General features: G+C 34.9%; 1 protein-coding gene across 3 annotated transcripts in view; it reads left to right on the top strand.

Moving 5' to 3' along the window:
- EPHA6 (EPH receptor A6) overlaps positions 1-18481 on the top strand; it is a 991737-nt gene extending 973256 nt beyond the window's left edge. For all 3 annotated transcript variants that reach the window (XM_012474152.2, XM_012474154.2, XM_012474153.2), the window contains 2 exons: positions 11041-11190; positions 12468-18481. In XM_012474152.2, the coding sequence (XP_012329575.2) occupies positions 11041-11190; positions 12468-12582 (265 nt within the window). In that variant the 3' untranslated portion in view covers positions 12583-18481. The remainder of the gene's footprint in view (positions 1-11040; positions 11191-12467) is intronic.
- Positions 18482-25142: the final 6661 nt, after the last annotated feature.

Genomic DNA, 25142 nt, shown 5'->3' with positions numbered 1-25142 from the left:
TTACTATTATTTCCTGATAATAAGTGATAATAACATTTATTATTAGGAAAACCAACATATCTTAGTCACTGATTGAATATGGAGGAAGGAGGAGAAAAAAAATCAAAGATGTTTGTCAAATTTCTTTCTTAAACAAGCTGGCTGATGGTATTTCCACAGAAAGAGGGGGATGGATAAGTCTTCGGAATAGAAATGAGACCATTTTGAGCATGCTGAGTCGCAGGTGCCTGTGGGACATCTAGACGGTTATATTTATAGATTGAACCTCAGGTAAAAAGATCTGGGTTAGAGATGTGGATTTGAAGATCATCAGCATATGGATCGGAGCTGAAGCTTTAAATGTAGTTAACATAGCCCAGAGAGAAGATAAAGAATGCAAATAAATAGTGGAAAAGGATGAAACCCTCTAATTTAAGACATGAACTGAACAAAAATTACCCAAAGGCAGCTGAAAAGAGAAGCCAGACAGGTAATCAGGAAAAGAGACAAGAACAGTGTCGTAGAAGGCAAAAGAAGAGAGAGTTTCAAGGAGTGTAATGTCTAAAGCTTCACAAAATTGCAGTAAAATAAAACATGAACTGTCTCCATTGGATTCAGCAATGAGACGTTCCAGTGTTCATGCACAACCTTTGGTACAGCATTTTCAATAAAGTTGTGTAAGACAGATTACAATAAAGAGTGAATATGAGGTCAGAGAAAGGAGCGGTACATAGTGCCAATTTTTTTTCAAGAAACCTGTCTCTGATGAGAAAGAAAAGTAGTTAGAGGAAATATTTCTTGGTTTTTGTTCTTATATGTGTTATTGAGGGGACTTGGTCACGCTGTAATATTGAGGAGAAAGAGCTGGTAGTGAGTCTGCATTAATGGAGGAGGATACTGGCATCCATAAACTGAAATCCTTTAATCTGGGCCCCTCCACAACCAGTGCCCATCGACAAAGTTGTCTGACTGTGCTGTAGGTATAGAAGCAGGCAGTAAGAACCTTCTTTCTGAAGAAAAGCAGATAAAGCAGTTTCTTCTCTGCTTTTTCAAGATTACGAATGATCATCCTATTTGGAAAACATTGATGAAGAATGTAAGATGAGAAAATGTCACAACATAAAAAGGATCCAGAGGTCAAGATGAGAGGGTGGATCTGAGGGCCAGAGGTCTGAGATTTAGTGGGCTGGTCTGCAGTGCAGCGGAACAGGCCCGTGAGTGGCAAGCTCTGTGACAGCACTGCCACACGCGGGCTGAAAGCTGGGTGCTTTATATAAACTTGACAGCCTGATTCAATTCTAAAGTCTGATCTCTGGGAAACCAAATGGAAGTTTTTGTGACTGATTTGCTATCCTTGTTTGTGACAAAGACGTATGTGCTACTGCTTTTGCCGTTAATATTATATACTTTTGTTCGCGAAACAGAAAGAATCTGTGTTCTAAGGTTCACACACCTGAACCTTTACCAGCATTCTCATTTTCACAGCAGCCTGGACAGGTTCCCCTGCTCCACCCTCTAACCTCCAATACCACCCACCCACCCTGTTCCTGATTCCAGAGAACGGAGACTGTTTAGGGACAAAGACATGGTAGATTATATGATAGCAATATTAGCTAAAGAACGCCTGGTTTGTTTCATGCTCATAAAACTGTGACACTGCTCCTCTATCTCCCAAATCGCAGAGTCCGTCGTCTGCCCCCGAGGGATGCTGGATTAAGGATACATGACACATGTAGAATTTCCGTCTTCTTTCCTATATTTCCCTCAAACCTGAAAAGGAGTCCAGGTGTATAATCCACAGCAACTCTTATTAAACTCTCCTGCACTCTCCTTTTCTTTTTTTTTTTTTTTTTTTTTTTTTTGAGACGGAGTTTTGCTCTTGTTACCCAGGCTGGAGTGCAATGGTGCAATCTCGGCTCACTGCAACCTCCGCCTCCTGGGTTCAGGCAATTCTCCTGCCTCAGCCTCCCGAGTAGCTGGGATTACAGGCACATGCCACCATGCCCAGCTAATTTTTTGTATTTTTAGTAGAGACGGGGTTTCACCATGTTGACCAGGATGGTCTCGATCTCCTGACCTCGTGATCCACCCGCCTCGGCCTCCCAAAGTGCTGGGATTACAGGCGTGGGCCACTGCGCCCGGCCCTGCACTTTCCTTTTCTGCAGCATCCCCAAGCTTCCAGATTTCTCTCACACTTATATGTTAATATTACTCTCTCATCCGCTAGGTCCCTATGGTTTTTATTCCATTCTAATTGCTTTTTTTCTCAAGACTTACGTGAGAAGCTGATATCCTTTCTCTTGACAGAGTAGTAAGAGGGGAAGAAATTAAAGTGACAAAGGGGATGAGGAAAGCCATGAAACCCACAGTTTAATAATTTTATACTAACATAGTGGAAATTTAATATTTAATTTAATATTTTATCCTAACATATTGGCAATTTCATAAACCTGTATCTGTAGTCTTTCCTCTCAAAAGTCAGATTACCTAAATTGAAAAAATGTTAGTCAGAGAAGGCTTTCATTATTTGGTGCAGCAGTTACCTTTTCCTTTCTGCTGATATTCTTGTGCCTGACACGCTCCCATGGGAATATTTAAACCTCTGTGCAGTTCCCAACATGCTTGCTTTCTCTCCTACTCACTCAAGAAAGTATATGGATATACCATATAAGTGAATGTGGCAGTATTATAACGTTAAATCCAACTAACAGTAAAAAGTTCATTTGCAGAACCACTGTATTAATATAGGCAGTTATCCTTTCAAATGTGAATTTCAAACTACCCCTACGTTCAATCACTTTACAGTAACATCTTATAACTGCCTTTCAGATAATTATTTGTAGCTATCATATCATGCACAGCCCTTGGGAGAAAGGAGCCAGCTTGAGGCCAAGGTTGTGTGTAGAACAGCTTCTAGAGCGGTGCCTGGACACGTACTTTAAAACACCTTTTCCTCCCTCTCCAGTAACCCTTAACCCTCAGGACCAACCTTGCTCCCAACCCCAAGTATATTCCCATAGAGTCCGGGATTAGATCTGGGATCCTATAGTTCAATACCACGAGGCGGCTTGATAACTACATGGTGGCCCTTCACTCAGCCCTACCCCCACCCCCGCCCTCACCCACATTGTCCTACACATTAGTTCTCCATCGTCTTCAGCCTTCACCCCTGATCACTCCACACGCTGAAGGGTACTGAGTGCACCAGGCTGTAGTCAGCCGGTCAGTGTCCCTCAGGACAGAGTTTTAATGTAATGGGAAAAATAATGCTTTCTTTTTAATCCCTGTTCCTGGTCCCCAGTGTGTCACCAACAAAGAATTTCACACATTAGGGGCTTCTTGACTGTCAACTCAAATGTGGTATCCAGGGATGGGCAGCAGTTGTCCAGATGGACAGCGCCAGTCTATGACAGTCAGCTACCTCACAAACAATGTTTTGCCCAGGTCAAGACACCTTATGTACTCTGTATTCTTACTACCCACTGGGCCATCATTAGGGATCTTATAAAACCTTAGCTGTTAGCAGCTGCAACTACCAGCTTCTGTAGTACACATGAGTCTATCTTGTAACTTTAAAGCACGTGGCTTCCAGTGACATGTGAATCAGGAAGGTAGGGAAAAGCCCATACCAATACCATTATTTAGAATCCTCTTCTTTAAAAAAACTGTGAATAATGCTGTAAGACTGAATAGTACTACGTCTTTCCATTTAGTGAATTATGCACCAATAATGCTATCTTATGAGTACAATAACTTCCAACATTTTGATGGAAAATTTTCTACTCATTTTGAGACGATATTGTTCAATGCCACCTAGACAATACATAATCAGCACTTGCTAAATTGTTTATCTATACAGCAAGCCATAGACAACTCATTTTGATTGTTGTTACTAGCACGTTTAATGATGCTTTTCATAACGCAGAGAAATAACTAGCTGGCCAAAACCAATGTTGCAATTGAGTAATAAGCAAAGTTTTGTGGAAGGAAGATAGAATATGAAAGATGGATAAGGAGATGTGAAAATTCTACTTGCCCATTAGAAAAATCTAAATGCAGCCAGCCTCAGTGGCTCACATCTGTAATCCTGGCACTTTGAGAGGCCAAGGTGGCAAGATCACTTGAAGCCAGAAGTTCACCAACCTGAGCAACAAAGTAAGACCCCCATCTCTACAAAAAATTAAAAACTAAAATTAGCCAGGCATGGTGGCACATGCCTGTGTTCCCAGCTACTTGAGAGGCTAAGGTGGGAGAATCATTGAGCACAGGACTTCATAGTGTAGTGGCACTGTGATCATGCCACTACATTCCAGCCTGGGCAACAGAGTGAGATCCCATCTCTTAAAAAAAAAAATAGGGCTGGGCGTGGTGGCTGGGCCGGGCGTGGTGGCTCACGCCTGTAATCCCAGCACTTTGGGAGGCCGAGGCGGGTGGATCACGAGGTCAAGAGATCGAGACCATCCTGGTCAACATGGTGAAACCCCATCTCTACTAAAAATACAAAAATTAGCTGGGCATGGTGACGCACACCTGTAGTCCCAGCTACTCGGGAGGCTGAGGCAGGAGAATTGCCTGAACCCAGGAGGCAGAGGTTGCAGTGAGCCGAGATTGCGCCATTGCACTCCAGCCTGGGTAACAAGAGCGAGACTCCGTCTCAAAAAAACCAAACAAAAAAAAAGTAGAAAATTCACATAAACTACTGGCACAAAATCATCATAATATAATGTCAATACTGATATTAATACTGAAACAAATTCTTAATATATATTATCAGCAATAACTATGACTGCCATTTGTTGAGATCCTACTATGTGCCAGTTGTGGAGCTAGGCGTTTTTATTGGTTACATCACTTGATCCTCCCCGTTATTATTCCCATCCCTCAGACATGGAAACGGAGACTTAAAGAGGCTAACCTTCCCAAAAGTACACAGCAATAATGAATAGACCAGGAATTTGAAGGCCACTGACTCCAAAGTCCTTGTTCTTTCTGGTATACAACATAGAATCCCACAGAAGGGCAAGATGTTAGTTAGTACAACACTGCTTCAAAATCTGATTATAAGAAAAGAGGGTACATTTTCACATTTCCTGACAGATTTTATCTGGGCTAGTCAAACTTCATAGATGAAGTCTACTAAAATCCCAAAAACAATTTTTACTGGATAGCAGCCTGTTATGTTATGTCCCAGTAGGCAAATACTAAAATGTAGAGAATATGACCTCAGTCATGAGAATAAATAGAAAATACGTAGTCCATATATCCCCTAAATGCCCTCCTAAAATGACCAGCCACTTGAAGAACATTACTTGAAAAAGAAAAGTAGTAATGGCAACAATACAGAGAAATGAGGAAAATATGGCAGTAACATAACATAGTTCGGAATTATGTCCTCAGGCGTTTCTGTAGATTGAATTTTTCTGGTGCTGGCAAATACGTTTTGTTACTTTTTCTCACTATGGCAGACATTGCTAATTATCACAACACTCTCCTGCTAAGCCCAGATGCTGCTTTAGTATCCTTCTCATGACCACATTTTGACAACCCCTGCCAATGAATTGCAGTTGGCATGTAACATGGAACCTATTTTCTGACCCTGGATTATTTCCTCACAAAAGCAGGTTTTTCTTGAAGTTCAGGGGTCTATTACTCTGGCCGTAGGAACCATGCGCTGGGTACTCTACTGGGAATTATGGGAGATTTTAATAAGTATTATCTCTGCTCTGCATCTGTTTCTCTTAATGTTCAAACATATCTACCACTTTAAATTTTACTTGGAAATTTTAATTTCATTCCTTCATATTTTCCACTAGTTATCAGCCTTATTACATTTAAATAATCATATCAATAAAAAAATGAAGACTTACTGAAAATAAAAGACTAACAAAAAATAATTAATGTCCTTAACACTGTAGGGAGTTAGACTGTTTGAAACAAATCTATATTGCCCACAAGCACAAAATATCCATATATATAGTATATTTCTATGCATTGGAGATGTTAATAGCCCTTTGAGTAAAATTACACTTTAAAAATGTTTTAAATATCAAAATTATTTCATTACTTTAATGTGTTCAAATTGAATGTTAGGCTTAATTGTAGAGAAGACTTTTAAAAAAATATGTGATTAAGTAAATTCTTTCTTCAAAGGGTATGTAGATAGTGTATGCATTACAAAATTATTTCTTGGATTAAATAAGTAGTCTGAAGTGAGCCACCCAACGAGGAACTCGTGTAAAAGCAGCCATCCTGAATGAAGTCAGTGTGCTGTTGTGGCTCCAGGTCTGCTTATAATTGCAGGTGAAACCTTAACCCTAGGCTACCCAACTCCACCTAACACTGCCTCTTTCTACACCCCGAAACCTATAAAGACAGAATAAACATTTTCACAATACAAGGAAGAATTTAAATAAACAGCATATTATTTAATAAGGTGACCACTATATCAACAGGTACTTACTCTTCTAGGTTTTTTATTTATTGGAATTAAATGAAAATATTCATCATGAATCAGCCATCATGTTATGGACCAAATCTTTCTGTAGAGAATTTAATATTCAAGTCTGAGTCATCACGTGTTTAATGAATTTCTGTGTTTAATGAATTCCTATGTTATGTGAGTGCCTACATAAAGAAAGATGTGTTCCTGCCATCAGGGAGTTTTCACTTATTCTTTAAAAAAAATTCTTCTGTCTTACGAATTTTTCCCAAAGAAGTTATTCAACTGACACAAAAAGAAACATGCTCTAAGACTATACACTCATGTCTACTAAAAGCATGTTGTTAGCAATCTAAGAGTTTAACTTTAGAGAATTGGCAAGTTATTAGGCATCCACATATAGAATATTATGCACCCATTTCAGTATGAAGACTGTTGAAACAAGGCATACATTCATGAATATGTGAAACAAGGGCAATATAAAATAAAGTGGACCCTATCTGTACATTTCTGCAAATCATATATACATGAATGACCTAGGAAAGAAGTTGTATTAGAGCAGTAAGAGAAGAAAAGCTTTTAAGCATATGAGAGTGTCATACTAAAACAGAATCTTAGCTTGCAATAGTGTTTCTCAAAATATAATTTTTCTTGAATCATTTGAGTATGTCTATTACTATTTTACATTTATATGATGAATATAAAACATGGAAAACTTTTGAGGATAAAACACTTCTCACTTTTTAATGATAGCATCGATAATATATTGATGACTTAGCTAAGAAAATTCTAAATTAAAAGGTTAGTATTATTGTGAACTCAAAGGGCTCATTAGAATAAAAACTTCTGGACTCCTATCAGAGCTATTCATTTTTAACATATTTTATTGTATTGGAATTGTATATTTATTACACCTTAAACTGTAACATTACTTATAATACCTATAATATATAATATCCTGCCCTTTCTATAATCTAAATTGACCATAATTATACATGAAATGTCCTAATTCTAGCCCATTCTCATTTTTCTGAGAAAAAGTTGATCCTTGACCTTCTATTCTATAAGATGTATTTAAAATGTGAGCTGCGGGTTTTGCTGTAAAGATATTTCTCAGGTGGGCAGTATTCACTAATCACCAAATAGCACAAATTTCTACATGCTCAGCACATAGCAGAATAAATTTATCACCACACATGTTTGATAAGAAAGGGCATTTATTGTTTATTAGGCAATATTCTGGAGAATTCATGTAAGGATAATGGTACCAGAAGCCCTCGAAGCCAGAAAATAGCAACATTTTTCAACTTCCTTAGAAGATAAGGTGAAAGAAAAGTTATTGCACAGTGGCTGTGAACAATGAGGGGACCTTGACCTTACTAAATCAACTGCCAAAGCAGTCGTATAAAGGCCAAAGAGTAACTAGGTCACTGAAGATCTGTGGAGAGAAAGGGAATTATGGTATTGAAACACTCTGGAAGCAAATAGTAGATGCTTTTCAACAAGGGAGATAGGCCATTTAAGTCATTTAATATACAGAGTGTCCTTCCATGACTTTTCTGTACTAAGGACATAAAATTAGCAAGTTACATTTCTACTCACCAATTATACGAAATTGTGAAATTTCAAGAGTTATTCCAGTGTCATCTCAGGAGAGAAAAGTAGAAGTCATCTGACTATGTCAGTGCGTCGAGAATGGCATAGGAGTATAAAGGAAAAGTCACTTTAATATATTCTTTTAATTTTGTTCAGTTTCAACAAACTACTTTGACAAGCATTTAAAAGGTATAAGAGTCATGTTGTTTTGAAATAGGACATTCAGTTTTCTAACATGTGCAGGTTTATTTATGTTAATAAGCAACAAGGATATCCTGGTCATTTTCATATTTATCCTTGGTCAGTGAAGTATGGTATATTCCATGAACCTGGTCAAATAATTTAGAAAAATAATGTAGAAATTATTCTGAATTCTCTTAGATATTTACAGTGCACATTAGAGCAGTGAAGACTCTGAAAAATGCTACAACTTAAAAATTTGCTTCGGTCTGCCATGGAGACCTTTATTATTTTGTATTTTACATATGAATTTTTATTTGACGATATTCATTAACATAAACACCTCTAGGAAACTGAATAAATACAGCAACAATTCAAATATTTGTTGGTAGATGCTGTGATAAATGTCCAGTCTTTGAACATGACCAATCTTTGTTTTAGATAAACTCATGAATCATTTTGATGTTAATTAGAATGAAACAGCCCACAATCAAACAGCATTGCAATCTGTAGTACAGGAGAAAAGAGTGCAGCTTAACCGCCTCCAAATAGGAAATGTAATAGAATTGAGTAGTGTTTAAAAGGACAGAAGTCACTGTTAAGGATAACCAGAACTGGGCCGGGCGCGGTGGCTCACGCCTGTAATCCCAGCACTTTGGGAGGCCGAGGCGGGTGGATCACGAGGTCAAGAGATCGAGACCATCCAGGTCAACATGGGGAAACCCCGTCTCTACTAAAAATACAAAAAATTAGCTGGGCATGGTGGCGCGTGCCTGTAATCCCAGCTACTCAGGAGGCTGAGGCAGGAGAATTGCCTGAACCCAGGAGGCGGAGGTTGCGGTGAGCCGAGATCGCGCCATTGCACTCCAGCCTGGGTAACAAGAGCGAAACTCCGTCTCAAAAAAAAAAAGACGATAACCAGACCCAATGTGGAGTACTGTGTAATCAATCACAAGGTATACGCATTTAATTTATGTTAATTGCAATCATATGTAAAGAGTACAACCCCACCCTGTCATCTCTGTTCATCGCATCGCCACCTTCAGCTAGACCTCAGTTTAGAAAAAGGTGATCAATGTGGTAATAACAGGAAAACCAAATAAATGAATTCTAGGCCTTTACTTAGGGACTTTGTGCTGAATTTCAAAGGGCACCCTTCAGAATCTTCAGGAATTATACCATGTACAACTTGTGCTCCTAAAAGACTGGGGTGCTGGTGACTTTAGGGTGATTTAAAGGATTTTTAAGGGTAATTTTGATGGTTAGGAAATTTCAGTTTTTACCTTAAGTATTAACCTTAGGACCCAATTCCCATGTTATTAGTAGAACCATACCAGGTTATATAGCATGTATATGCCCTTCTGCTTCACAGTGGGGAAATTGTTACTCCACATGACTTAATCATCTGTGCCCAGTGCTTATCAATTGCTAGTTAAAGCTGAAGTAGTTCAAATGTGAATGGTAAAAACATTTTGATAAAACAGTCCAAATATGAACATTAAAATCTATGGTTCTAATTGTCTCCTTCATTCTTTAACTTTATAAAACTTTAAAAAACAAAGTAAATGAAAGTTGGACTAACTTCAACAGTCTAATAAAAGTAACTAAATGATTCACTTCTAAAAAGGAAGTTTTTCATTACTTAGACTATATTGATTTAACTCAAACATTAAACTTTTCTTAAAGGTTGTTACTGCTTTACTGGTTAATATAAATTACAGATCTAAGAATTCTTTAAATGATGTGTTTATTTCCCTAGAGTTTAGTAACACATTCATTACTATAAAAGCACTTTTACTACCAAGTGTTTTTTTAAAACATGCAAAATTAATGTGTATTTTTATGTAATTATGGAAAGAAACGAATACAATTTATTGTCAGAATGGCTTACATGCACAATTCTGAGTTACTTTTACCATAATTTCTAAGATTTATTGTTTTTATTCTCTCTAACTTAAGCTATTATATATAACTATTTCATACATATTACATATAAATACATGTATGTATGTATGTATATATAAGCACATGTATACCCTAGCCTTTCCAAAGTAATACCTTCATACTGCCCTTTGCATCAGATTTCAGAGACAAAAATACAGATTGCTCTATCATTGCCTTTCAGATCCATTTTCTTGTTAATCTAACCTAGCATTGATTTTGGGTTGTTTTGTGCCTTATTAGTATCTGTGTTTTGGGGACATTACCCTATGTTTGTATGTGTGTAAATCTTATTCATGCGACTGAACTCTATGGCAGCAAAAATTACATTTTAACAAAAGTTAAATTATTATTGAATGTTTGAGAACAAATAAATGGAAGTTTGATCAATGAATTCACCAGAAGAAGGAGAATTATCTCAGCAAATATAGAAAAGGGCATGGATTCAGGAGTAGGTCAGAAAGGGGAAGAGTGACCATGCTGTGGCTAGTTACTCTCTTGTGGGGACAGGGAATGAGCTAGTCCTTAAGTTTCAAAACGCAATTTTATGCAAGAGAAAAAGTGATAATAATAAGAAGGGAGCTGGCGAGATGTTGAGTTCTCTCAAGATCCATCAAATAAAAATTAAAAAGAAAAAAAAAGATCAGTATAAGGCCCAGTACTAGCAAAAAGCACAAAAAGACAAAAGCTTTCCGTCAGGTAAGTGCCTGATTTGATAAATAATTTTTTTAAAGTGACTTATTTGAATAAGATAGAAAATCAGAGACTTTTAACTGGAGAATAAAAACATTAGATGTAAGAATATTGTAAAAGGAAAAAGAAAATTCCGTGATTCCTGCTTTATTTGGCCTTTAAATGCTCTCCATGTTTTGTTCTGTTTTGTCTTTTGTTTTGTTGTCTTACAGAATGCCAGAGTCCCCTGGTGAAGTTACCGAGTATCCTTTGTTTGTCACGGTTGGTGATTGGCTAGATTCTATAAAGATGGGGCAATACAAGAATAACTTCATGGCAGCAGGATTTACAACTTTTGACCTGATTTCAAGAATGAGCATTGAGTAAGTGATACTAGGGTTATTAAGGTAACTAGATGCCCTGCTGGGGATTATAAGTTCAAATTCTGTATTAAGAACACCTTTCTGGCCGGGCGCGGTGGCTCACGCCTATAATCCCAGCACTTTGGGAGGCCGAGGCGGGTGGATCACAAGGTCAAGAGATCGAGACCATCCTGGTCAACAGGGTGAAACCCTGTCTCTACTAAAAATACAAAAATTAGCTGGGCGTGGTGGTGCACACCTGTAGTCCCAGCTACTCGGGAGGCCGAGGCAGAATAATTGCTTGAACCCAGGAGGCAGAGGTTGCGGTGAGCCGAGATCACGCCATTGCACTCCAGCCTGGATAACAAGAGCGAAACTCTGTCTCAAAAAAAAAAAAAGAACACCTTTGTTTAGGCTAGGAGGTAATTTCCAAGTCTTTTCCTCACATTTCTGACTATCATTCTAGTGGAAGTTGGACACTACACTTTTAACTATTATTCTTTGAAAGAATATATCTAATTCAAATAGCATTTAAAATATTTTAAATGTTTTCTAAAATGCATATTACTGTCATACAATTCATAGACTTTGTTAATTTTACCTTGACAAATTATTATCCATATATACTAATATTGCATAATCAGTTTCTGTTACTTTCATCAAATTAATGCAATATTATGTCATTTTCAGAGCTCCTTCTAGATATTATAATGATCAACAATTTTCTACTGTCTCAAAGATTGTCCTTTGCCTACATACAATGAAAATGCTTAACATGTGCTTAAAAGACTAAATGGTTAGGTTGAACCATATTAAACTGCCATTATTTTAAGACACTAATGGCAGTTACATATAGTACAACACAAGGACATTTTTTCCAGATTATCAAAAATCCATGAGAAATCAAATGAAGTTCACATTATACCTTCCATTCTACATACTCACCGTTTTGCTAATATTGTTGCAAATGTAATATCATGACCTAAATTATATAGGTGTAGGCCTATGAAATATCTGAATATTGCATAAGTACCTGTGTATGAAATGGAAAAATATAGATTGTTATATATGAGATTATGCATTCTGTGGATCCAGAGAAAAGGAAAAAAAGTAATAAACTTCTGCTGCTCATTTAGATCTCTGCTTAACAAGTAAGCTACACCATTTTTGGCAACTGTGGCAGGGTGCTTATTTAATGCATCTAAATATTCATTTTATCTCACATGCTTATCAGATCTAAATGTTCATATTCTCTCTCCCTTTTTCTCTCTCCCTCTCTCACTCTCTCAATCTCTCAGTGACATTAGAAGAATTGGAGTCATACTCATTGGACACCAGAGACGCATAGTCAGCAGTATACAGACTTTACGTTTACACATGATGCACATACAGGAAAAGGGATTTCATGTATGAAAGTACTACAAGCACCTGTGTTTTGTGCCTCAGCATTTCTAAAATGAACGATATCCTCTCTACTTCCCTCTCTTCTGATTCTCCAAACATCACTTCACAAACTGCAGTCTTCTGTTCAGACTATAGGCACACAACTTATGTTTATGCTTCCAACCAGAATTTTAAAATCATGCTACATAAATCCTCTATGAATAACCTGCAAATAAAACCCTGGTCCACTGAAGATTATTGCTACGCAATGGTAAATAACTCAGCATGGATGCGTAATTTTGTATAAGCAGTATATGGGAAGTGTTCACGGACTTAACCTAAAGGAATTTATCCAGTTGGGGCTTCCTTAGTGATGTATGTAGAGTGTGATGGTAGATGAGAACAAACTAGTTGACCTTTCTTTCAGGTTTTGTGATCAAGTAGCTTCCAAACTGACATAAATATTTGGTTTTTAGATAATTATATTCAGCTCTATTGGTTGTATTGTTACTTTATTTTTTTAATAGTTTTACAGTTGGTGCCTGATATTATTAGAATTGTTTGCAGAAATGACCAGTGATATCATGTAATGAATTTTTGTGAGGTATGACTATGGTGAGAAGGGGGTTATTAGGGAGGGAGAAAAAACTACTGTGTTTTTAAATCTTCTGAGGCTGGGTTTGTCAATTTTTTAAAAATTAACTTTATAGTATCATACATATTTCATAATAGGTGGTAGTATAAAGGCTTTTCACGTCTAATTTTATTTATTTATTTTTATTTTTTTACTAACTGTAGTATATTTCTCTACTACCTTATGAAGACCGCCCCTGGAAAGACCAAGAGCGACTTCATTGATCTAATGGTTTTCATAGAGGGAAGCTTGGGATAAAGCCATGACTTTTCCCTTTGTGCATTGTCACAAGTTTGCAAAAGTAATTATCAAAGCACTGAGAAAATTAGTCATTCTCAGTAGAATTGCTTTGAATAAAATACATGATTATACCCTTAGATTTAATGTAAAAATATTAATTAATTTAATGTAAACAAAACTTTATGATAGATACATGGTGGCCCAAGAAAATAAACACACCTAGCTGACCATTTGATATTGGTGCATTTTGCAAGTTTAAGCATTCTTATGTCTTCTTTGCAAAAATAAGTTACATGAACATGCTGAGCTGTTTTCCGAACCTTCTAAGAAATAAGTATGACTACTCCAAAGAGTATATAAACAGATCTTACACATGAACATAGTGTGTCAACCTGGGTCCATCATACAACTACATAAAAATGAGAACACAGCTAAGGTGTGGTGTTGTCATAATCTTCTGAGAGGCTTTAAAAAAAGGTAAATATATTTTTAAGTGATTTAAGCTGAGTCAGCTTATGGAAATAGTGCTATATCTTATGAACAAATTAAATTATAAAATCAGCTCCTCCCTATAAAACTAAAAAAAAGCCTACTGTTTTAGGTGGAAGAGTAAGTAAAATGTGTTGAAAGAAAAAAACAGAGTAGGTTGTCTAAGGATGTTGATTTAATAAATTAGCTTTTATGGGATCTCAGAGATAATGGTGCCCTACCCACATTCTCAAATTCCTATCTAAATTCTTGTTTTTTGGTCATAGCAGTATTTTTATTTTATAAAGGAGCCTAACTTTTTCTTATATTTAGATTTCGTTGATTGTCCCATTATACTAGACCCTTCTGCATATTTTCTTTTGCTGGCTTAGCTCCTGGTTTTTGCCTATCACAGCTTAATCCTTCTCATTTCAAAACAAATGTGTACAGCTAGGAGGAAGAGTCTTTAGATATTTCTTATAATACACAAAAAAGGTAGGGGGGATGGGAAATCCATCACTTTTTAAGTAAGTGTGCCAGATATAGCTAGCCACATTTTCCAGCCATCAACCTGCATGGTTGTCCATCACTCATAGACTATCTGCAGTTTGCTTGATCCATTTACACAAATCTGGATACATTTAGAAGAAACATAAAATTTCCATATTTACCTATCTTCAAATATATATTAAATAAGAACAGATGTAAAACAGATTAAATTTATTAATCACATATTTATTTTTATAATACAAAAAAGGTATTTAGAAAAATAAGGAATAGAATAACATGGTCTTCCACAGGACTCTGTCAGCACCATCTGTGTACCTTGAAATAAATTCCATTAAATTATTTACACTTCTATGGGATGAGCATATAGTGATTGCAAGATTAAAGTTCTCTGTTAAGAATTTTTTTTCTTTAAAATGCCTGATGATCCTGTTTTACATCTGGTTAATTTGTACTTCTTTTTTTTCTTTTTCTAGCATCTTTTTATAGTATCATAAAACGACCTTTTTGCTTTGTCTCTCACGTCATGTCTCTTTCAAAATTCCTTTTAAATTACATTTTTATTTTTCAGAACTGTAAGCATGATAATCTTAAATGTTACTTTGAACTTCATCATGTTTACAGCAAGATTGAAATATGTGTGCAAGATTAAACAGAAACATTAAAATATATCTGTTTATTGACTGCCTACTAGTTATAGACCTCCATGATCCCAGGAGTATTATCATATCCAGGAATATTAACAGTTAAAATGCCAAATTCATTTGAAAATTTTACATAAAACTAAATCTGTTTAATATGCAAAGCATAAAACTTAATTATAAAAAGAAAATAAGTAATTTCCATGAATCACAAGTCTTCAGGAATAATCTTTGATACCTAAAATATGCATATAGGCTCATATACCTACTTTATTTTAAATGTCTTCATCTATGCTAATGAGGGAGTGTTTTGGATTTTAAAACCAGACAGTCAAAAAATCATTTTCATTTTATTTTCTAAATGGTCAATTTTCAGTCTGTAGTGAACTCCTTATCTCATAATATATAAGTCATATTTGGAAAAAAATATAAAAACAATGTACAATCAAGGAGAGAGATAAGGTATTTAAATCATTCACAAAAGCAATCAAATTGCAAAATTCTTGTGGTTTAACACGAATCAAGAATTACAGCACTTTTGCACTGAGTTATAATTGGTGATAAATGTTCTACATTCCATAATCAAAATAAGACATCTTATTTCACTCTGCATCATTCTTTAAAATCTATCAAAGTATAACCTGAATAAAAATGCCTTCCAGCAACAGCTTTAAAACTTATCTCAGCCCATGAATGGAAAACAAATCTAAATCTGATCCTTGAAAAACAAAGGCCCTAAAGAAGGTCTTCGGAAGAGATGGTGAAGAATGAATTATTTTACATATCACCCAACCACATTTCCTAAAAATGTATTTTGGTGTCTTCTCCTGCCAAATTTCTGCTCTACAAGGCAGTCAGTTAAACCTCATCTCATAATTTTCACTGAATTAGTTCTTTCTTTTTGCCTCTTTTATTAAATTTTCTAAAACTTTCTCAGCCCCGTTTTTAATTCCCCCATTCTGTCTTTTTATTCCTCTCTCGGCTTCTATCACATCACACATTATCCCTATTAGCGTAAGAAAGGTAGCACAACAAATCTAAAAAGATTGTGTAGATCTCCTTCAAAGAGGCTTGGGGCAGGGAGATGTTGCAAAATCTTTAATATTTTGGGTTCTGTTACATAATTGAGAACATTTACACTCACAGAGGATATGGGTTCTGGCTTTTCCTTAACTTGAAATCAAGTTCTTTGGAAAGTAATTCTGAAATAGATCATGATGATGGTCCTTTTCAGTTGCTTTAACTAAGGAAGTTTATTGTTGATTTTTAAAAATTAGTATCTTAAGATCAATATCTGTTATTATAAACTCACAGTTGGTCCCTGTCTTTATAGATCAAAGAGATTAGAAGCAAAGTATCTTTCAGTAGGAGCGTCTTAACATTTCCAATCTCCAATTCCGTGAAGTAGAAGAGACTCATATTACTTTACATTCAATCACAAGATATTTTAATATTTTTAAATATGAAGACTCCAAAAGGTAGAGGAGTACACTGGGTTAAATTGATGGTATTCTTCCACCAGAACACAAGGCACTGAAGTCACCTAATTTTTGGTTCTTATGAGCAACGTTTTCAAAAATTTTTCAATCTTTACAATGTTACCCAAAGACAATACAGATTTTTATCTAGTTCAGCTTAACAAATATCTATGGAATGTCTCCTACATGCACCAAATTTTACTACAAAGATAAGTTTGGTTGTGCTGTCCTTGCCTTCAGGTAACTCTCATTATTAGAATTTAGAGCTTTATTTGCTATGTTTGCTATGGTTGCCATGTCAATAGGGGATAGCACTTTCCATAGAATATAAAGAAATTAATAGGAACTTTCGTCCAGTGGGAATTGGATTTGCAATTTTTTGGACCTAAAATTCTCATAGTATTCTTCCCAAACACCCCATAATCCCTGCTGGTTTCTCTAAAATAGTTTTTCTCATTAAGAATTGATCCTTATCAGAAGTCACAGATTTTGATTGTCTAGTGGCATACTTATCCGTTTGTATATGAATTCACTACCTCAAAGGTGCCTCCTGTTAAAAAAAATTAGCTTTTTTTCAAGAGAAATTCTGGAGTAATCTCCTGTTCAAGCTTATTCACTGGCTCTGGTCAACATGATGTTAAGTATGAACTGCAATGGTAGCATAAAATCCTTTCAAACTCCATCCGTTTAACAAGGGAAATAGCTGATTACTCCTGACTATAACATATTACTAAGTGAAATGATAGAAACATATCTTACATTGTGTAAAAGTAAACACCCCATCTTTTTCTTACTGTTAACTTTAAAAAAATGTATTGATGAGATGTTTCAAAAATTTCTCAGAATAAAAATTAACTTTTATTGTTATAAGTAGATGTGGCAAAATATACATATATTTTGGGAAAAGAATTAAAAGATCCAGAAAAGTATTAGTCATCGAAATGTAGTTTTAACAAATCATCTTTTTCTGAGTAGTAAATTAGCTTCAAAATTGACAATGAGTTTATATAAAATGTATTAAAAAAGAACATTTATATCTTAATGGAAAGATTTGAGTTCTCTGCTCTTAATTCAAAGAGTTTTTGTTTTATTAGCGTTTGCTTTTTTGAGACTTTAGAATATATTTGGAACTTCTTTAGCTTACCAGTGTCAATCCAAATTACATTTTTAAATGAGAAAAAAAGAGAAAACTTTTCAATTACTAAGAAAGGCAAAGCACTATGAAATGAATACACTTTACCTTTTAAAAAGGAATCTGTCAACTACGAAGTCTGTGTATCTCAGTGACATCAAGTGATTTTTGCAGTGTCCCATTGAAAGCAGTTTCCTTTTAAACAAAACATGGAAAGGTTCTTGCTTGAATTTTTGCACTGATTAATCAGAGTACCAAATCTCTACATCATTAAGAGAACTTTTGATTAGTTTCATTATAGAGAAAGTCTCAAAGAATTCCATTACCCTTAGACACAACTAATTCATTCTTAAGAATAACAAAGGTATCAAAGAAAAATCACCTGACAGATGAGGAGGAAAGATAGCTTTTCAATGTTAAAAAAAGATGTGGCTTCTACATTTGATTAAAATAAAGTATAAATTAACAACACAATCTTCTCAGGAGTTGTAAGTTAGAAAAATATCAGAATTAGTGAAAATCTTCCCTAAAGTAAAACTCTGTTATTACCTGTATTTTCTGCATTATTTGTAACCTCTGGCCATTTTTAACTTGTCATAATAAACTCATTTTTGGTTAGATAACAAGTTATCATCTCGCCAGGGGTGGTGGCTCACGCCTATAATCCCAGCACTTTGGGAGGCCGAGGCAGGTGGATCACGAAGTCAGTAGATCGAGACCATCCTGGTCAACAAGGTGAAACCCCGTCTCTACTAAAAAATACAAAAATTAGCTGGGCATGGTGGTGCGTGCCTGTAGTCCCAGCTACTCGGGAGGCTGAGGCAGGAGAATTGCCTGAACCCAGGAGGCGGAGGTTGCAGTGAGCCAAGATTGTGCCATTGCACTCCAGCCTGGGTAACAAGAGCGAAACTCTGTCTCAAAAAAAAAAAAAAAGTTATCATCTCAACAAATCAGAACAACTGAGATATAACTATAGATAGAGTATTCTACAAAATAATAAAAGGAAGACAATTCTAATTCAGGATTCCTAGTTATCAGCAGAGTCTCTATCTCATTATCCATCATTGAAATGAGAACTATCTTTATCCCAAAATAATACATTGTTATAGAGAGAACTCCAAGGATACGAGAATCATTTTCCATGTATTCCATCCAATTTGTGTATTTAGGTATTAGTAACTGAGGATAGATATCTTTGTTTCTGAGTTAAATATGAGCTTACACAAGAAGCAAATTGATGTAAACATTTCTCTACAAGTTGTTCCACATTTGTAGGTCAACCTTAGAACAGTCTTAATTTGTCTGTGTTCTATAAAGACTCAATATCATTTAATTTTTCAAAATCATTATAGGGAGAAGAATGTTAATTTGTAAAGATGAGCAAACACCACACTTTTAAGATCTTTACCTTATTTAATATTTCCTCTTCCACTATTTTTATAATTAAAAATCTCTTTTCTACATTTAGTAATTTGTGGGATGAACTGTATGCATTTAGATAGAAATCGCTTTTATTAAATTTTCATTTACATCTTCATTCACTTAATCAGAGAAGCCATAATACAATTCTTAATATTAGCTGATTTTTCAAAGTAGCAACTTTTGCTATCTTTAGAATTCTCATCTACCCAGTAATATAATTACTAAAGTCATGAAGAAGTTTTTCTTTAACTGTGCATGCTTTATTTATTATCACCTTGTTTTTGTCTTTAAAATAAGTCGGCTCAAAATTGTAGTCTTTAGAAGTTCCATAACAAAAATCAATGGCCAATAATTTGCTAACAGATTTGTAACTGAACAAGCTATTTTTTTCTGTCAATGTGACTGATGTGTGCATTGTTAAATTTAACTGTTTAAATATTCATTGGTATATTATCTAGGGCTATTACTGCAATATCCTCATAGTATCTTTAAGAAAATGCTGAATATTGTATACAGTTAATAAACAATCATTGGGGCTTTTTAAAATTGCTGCACTGCATGGAAAGTAAGTTTTAATGTATATATGTTTGTCATTGAAGTTTGGAATTTATTTTAATGTACTCTTTCTTCCCATGCCAGATATGTCTTCGAAGAAAACTGTACTAATATATTCATACTATGCAAAACTCTCATTTTGTTTTTACCAAACAAAATGTAGCTTTGAAAAAATTTTATGATTTTTAGGACTCTTAGATTAAAAAAAATCAAAATGTGAAATGGGAGCATTTTTCAGGGCGAGCAGGACACAGTACCTGAGCAGTGTTCACAAATATGGACATGAGTAACACTTGATGGAAAAGATTACTGTATGTTATTGATTTTGGACACATTATTATTCATTTTGTTAATCACATTTGACCTTGGATTGTGACACTGAAAAAACTTGAATATATATGGGATATAAACATCTTTGGGACATTTTACATAAATTATACTTACTTTTAATTTTGTCTACAGTGAGAACTTCAACAGTTTAATTTTGAATTTTGAAGGAAGAATTTTTAACAGTCTGTGTTTCCTGAAATGTTAATTATGGTATACCTGCCATAGTAACCTCATTTTTTGAAAAATCAGAGGCAAAACAAGAATGCAGAACTTGGCAACAAACTAAGTTCCACTAAAATTAAGGAAAACACTAAATGGTAATACAGTACAAAGAGGAATTTGTTTTAAAATTGTTACTTACCTCATTTTAAAAACTGTTAGAAAAGAATGAATAAAAATTATGTCATAGTATTCTTACTGATAATTTTGAAACTAAAGTTCATTTCAAGGATGGGAATCTCTAATATAAATCAGTACACTAATAGGTGTTAAAATATGTATTCATATATAAAATTAGAAAGAAATCTCATCAAAATATCAAAATAGGAAAAAGTTTATTTTCAAAATGTTTTGTAATAGAACAAGTCATCAAAATTCATAACATTTCCATATTATTAATCCTTTGTTTTCCAAATGTATATAATCAAATAATTTGCCAAAAATTCAAGCAAACAATAATACATTGAATATTGGACTGTCATAGCACTTTAGACATGTTAATAAATTATCTCATGGATAATAAAGAGATTTTTCCTGCCATTATTAAATGTAAAAATAGTATCTATAAGATGTATAAAAAAGGAACTTACTTGAAAGCATCTTTTAGCATCAATTTATCCTTATTTTAAGCAGCTGTATTAATTGTATACATACTCTTAAATGCTTAAAAATATAGTACTTACATATTAATTTTATGCGATATAATATATTTTGATCTTTAAATGTTTATATTCTTTCAAGAAGACTGCCTTCTCTTTCCAATAGTTTTAAGTATTTTAAAAAAGAGCCACCGCATTTTTTATATTTCAGTTCAGTCTCATAATGCTTGTAAGTTTCTAACTCTCAAAGAAGTTGAAACCAAGTGTTATAGCACAGTGGCTAGAAGTTATTCTTTTTGAACTTATTCTTCTTTTATTTAATATTAGTCCGATATACCCTAAATTTTGCTAGAGAAGGTGTTTTCCCATGAAAGGAAATACAAAATGAAAATCCTCCATGGGATGTTATAAATTCAAAAAAAGAACGTATATTTTTTATAATTAATTATCACTACTTACTGCTTATTCAGTTTTTAAAATTTTACCAAATACGATGCTTCAAACACAAGGGAAAAGCCACTCCATTTACACATAATTTGCTTATTTTCTTCAGCATTTCCAAAAACCTTTGAGAAAACAAAATACTCCTTTTCTTCACCTTACAACCTTGATCACTGTACCATTAAATGCAGTAATAAGGTATCTATTATATAACAACTAAAAACATCGGTCAAAGTTTAGTGTTACTCTCTTTAAACTGTGTAACAAATAGAACCACGGCAAGAACAAATTAGAGGAGATCATGTCTATTTACTGGTCCAAAATTGTATAAATCCTAAATTTTATAATATATATATTAAAAATGACATACTGATTTACTTTAAAAATATATATATATATATATATTTTTTTTTTTTGAGACGGAGTCTCGCTCTTGTTACCCAGGCTGGAGTGCAATGGCGCGATCTCGGCTCACCGCAACCTCCGCTTCCTGGGTTCAGGCAATTCTCCTGCCTCAGCCTCCTGAGTAGCTGGGATTACAGGCACGCGCCACCGTGCCCAGCTAATTTTTTTGTGTTAGTAGAGACAGGGTTTCACCATGCTGACCAGGATGGTCTCGATCTCTCGACCTCGTGATCCACCCGCCTCGGCCTCCCAAAGTGCTGGGATTACAGGCTTGAGCCACCGCGCCCGGCCTAAAAATATATTTATCTGTAAATCCATTCACTCCATTCAACTGTTTATTGAACACAACCATGTATCACTGTCTGGTTTTAAGCCCTGAGGATATATGGTGACCAAGACAAGCAAAGTCCCTGTCTCATGGAATTGACCTTCTAGTGGCAAAGACACACAATGAAGAAATAGTGATGTGCTGTGCTGATCATTTAAAATGTGGCATAGCATGACTGTGGCTCCTTTAAGTGGTAGAGGAAATTAAGGACACAGCATTTAAACTGATATCTGAAAAGCATGAAGGAAACATCCATGAGAAGATTTGGAGGAAGAGCATTACAAGCAGAGGGAACATTTAATGAATCAAATTACAAGCAGAGGAAAATAGTTAATGAGTGAAAATTTGGGGTGTTAGAGAGTAGAGAACAGTGTTCTTGGTACATTGAGATGAGGCAAAGAGAGGCAAAAAGGAGATAGGGTCAGTAATTCAAGCAAAAACGTGGTGGATTCACTACTTCAAGATTTGGAAGGCGTCAGTATATACACGGTTTTTAAAGTTTGGAAATCACCTAGGAGAAGCCCGTAGAGGTAGGCCTAGGATCGCACTCAGCGGTATTCCAATGTTTAATAGTTAAGCAGGTAATTAGAATTAAACAGAAGAAATGGAGTATAAAGTAAGCTAGAGAAAAAGGAAATGCAGTTGCTCATCTGAATTAAATACCTTTTAAGAAGTCAAGATTAGAACAAAGAAATGTCCATGGGATTTCACAACATGCAAACTGTCGATGACCTTGGCAAGGACAATCGCTATGAAACAGTAGAGTCAAATCCTAACTGACATGGATTAAGAAGAGCTGTAAGTGAAGAAAGTGAAGTCAGGATCTATAAAAACCTCTCCGAAAGCTTTGATGTAAAGGGATCAAGAGAAATGGGATAGGCCGGGCGCAGTGGCTCACGCCTGTAATCCTAGCACTTTGGGAGGCCAAGGTGGGTGGATCACCTGAAGTCAGGAGTTCAAGACCAGCCTGGCCATCATGGTGAAACCCCATCTTTAATTTAAAAAAAAAAAAAAAAGTTTAGAAATGGGATAATAGCTGGAGAACGGAAGTCAAGGAATTGTTTTTTAAGGATGCTACAGCATCCTTAAAAATGACTTGACTAATGAAAATGGCTTGTCAGATGGGAAAACTGATTATGCAAGAGATATGATAATTGTAACAAAGGCATTGAGAGATAGAGGAGTTGCGATTCAGAGCATAAGTAGGGGGGTTCCTTTTTGATAGGTGCAGGAATATAGAACTCCAATGAAAGGGAAGGCAGTGTGTGTGACGTACAGACAGGTTGGTATATTTGTGGTAGAAAGGGAAGGATGTCACTACATAAGTTTTTTTTTCTTCTTTTTTTTAATCAAGAATGAGATAAAAGTCATATGGAGGATGGGAAGGGTGTGCAGGTCGAAAGAGACATATGTAAGTAGCTGGATACTAGGAAAGTGAATATATATTTGATGAAATATTTTAAAGGCATCTTTATTAAATATTTTTGAGACATCTTATTGGGAGACCCGAAACTTTGAATTCCGTGGTTTCCAGGACTCTCAGAAGAGTCCTTCTTTCCATAATGGAGAGATTGAGAACTTCTCAATACCATAAAGACTTATTTTCTTTACTTTCATCTATTACAGATTAAAAGGTAGAAACATTTTGTAGCTATTGTTATAATTCAAAGCCTATCAAAATTAAAATTAGTTTAATCCTGAAAGATGTATATTGTTTAATCAACCTGTCACTCTTTTCAACACTATTTGGGAGGGGATTGAGGTCCCATATAAATTTTAAAATAAAAGACAAACAGGAACTAACCTTTTAGTAAAAATTATTTTGTTTTCATATGGAAAACATCAATACCTTCTGTCATTTAGAAAACACCTGGGCAATATAGTTGGTTTTTCATTGTGCTCCTCTCTATCCTACAGAAAAGACGTGATCTTTTAATTGTGTTTGCGGCTTTATTTCTGGAGAGAAAGATATATATGTATATATGTATATATTTATGTATACTATATACATATACACACATATATGTGGGTGTATATATATATCTCCAGGTTGTATGTAATTCAATATGTCAGAATTTAAAGATTCATTATTAGTTGGATTTGATGTGAAATTAGATTGTGAATAATGGAATGAGATTGCTCTCCATTTTTTGCTGTTCTAGCATAGCCAAAAATATAAAGATATACATGTACATATAAAATGTATTTGATTAAACACTTTAAATATTTAAATGGCCACATCAAATTTTAAATGGTAGACGATATCAACAATTGCAGTGCACTCAAAATGTTATAAAATCTTTGTAGCACAAATCCTGAAGTGTATGAAAACTAGTGTATTTATATAAAATGCCTCAATAACATCTGTTTAGATTGAGATATTTAATCCCTCTTAGAGCTATATTTGACTAACAAAAAAGGACAGCTAAAAATATTTTTCCTTCCTATAAGTACAAATATGATTTTTAAAGCATCTTTGTAAGTTGTCATGAAGCTATTTATTATAAATGAAGGATTTAGCACTGTACCCATCTGCTCTTACAAAAGGGGAAAAAGATTCATCTATAAGAATAAGGAAGTATAGCACTGTTTTACATGTTTCTCTTTGGTATTCTATCACCATTTATAGCTTCAACATATGCCTTCCACTCAGGTTCCTGACACAGCCTATGTTCTCTTTTCTGGTTGTAATCACGATACGGTAGAGCGATAAACAAAGTAAAAAGGTGTTAACAATTGAACTGCAATCCTACCTATTATCTGCTTTACTATAGCAGTGAAGTAGTCCAGACTTATTTGAAGGTGGTACTATTTTTATCTTACAAAATCTACTATAATATTATAATGTCCCATGTAAATTTTCATGTGCTGGCATGCTTACAAGTTAATAGTGTTATAGAATGCTCAGCTCTCAACATGAGGGGTTGTTTGTGGTGAATTGCATAACATATGTCATCTATTTGCTGAAAGAATATGGTGTTTAGCAAACTACCTGCTGAGCAACATAATAAGATTTTTGTACAACGTACAAATTACTAATTATTGTATTTTATTTTTCTATGATTTCCTAAGAGGCATTATCAGGGTCTTACAGATGGAGTAAGCTGTTTATTAAAATATCTATTGGCAAATAAAAGTTACAGTTTTGGTGGTTGAATTTGTGACTTTTTTGTATTGTGTATTTATGCAGA

This window comes from Aotus nancymaae, unplaced genomic scaffold, assembly GCF_030222135.1.
Source record: "Aotus nancymaae isolate 86718 unplaced genomic scaffold, 86718_ANA_hifiasm-v0.15.2.pri h1tg000022l_1, whole genome shotgun sequence".
Classification (NCBI taxonomy): domain Eukaryota; kingdom Metazoa; phylum Chordata; class Mammalia; order Primates; family Aotidae; genus Aotus; species Aotus nancymaae.
Note: the sequence above shows the minus strand (reverse complement) of the source record. Positions and strands in the feature narration are given on the sequence as shown.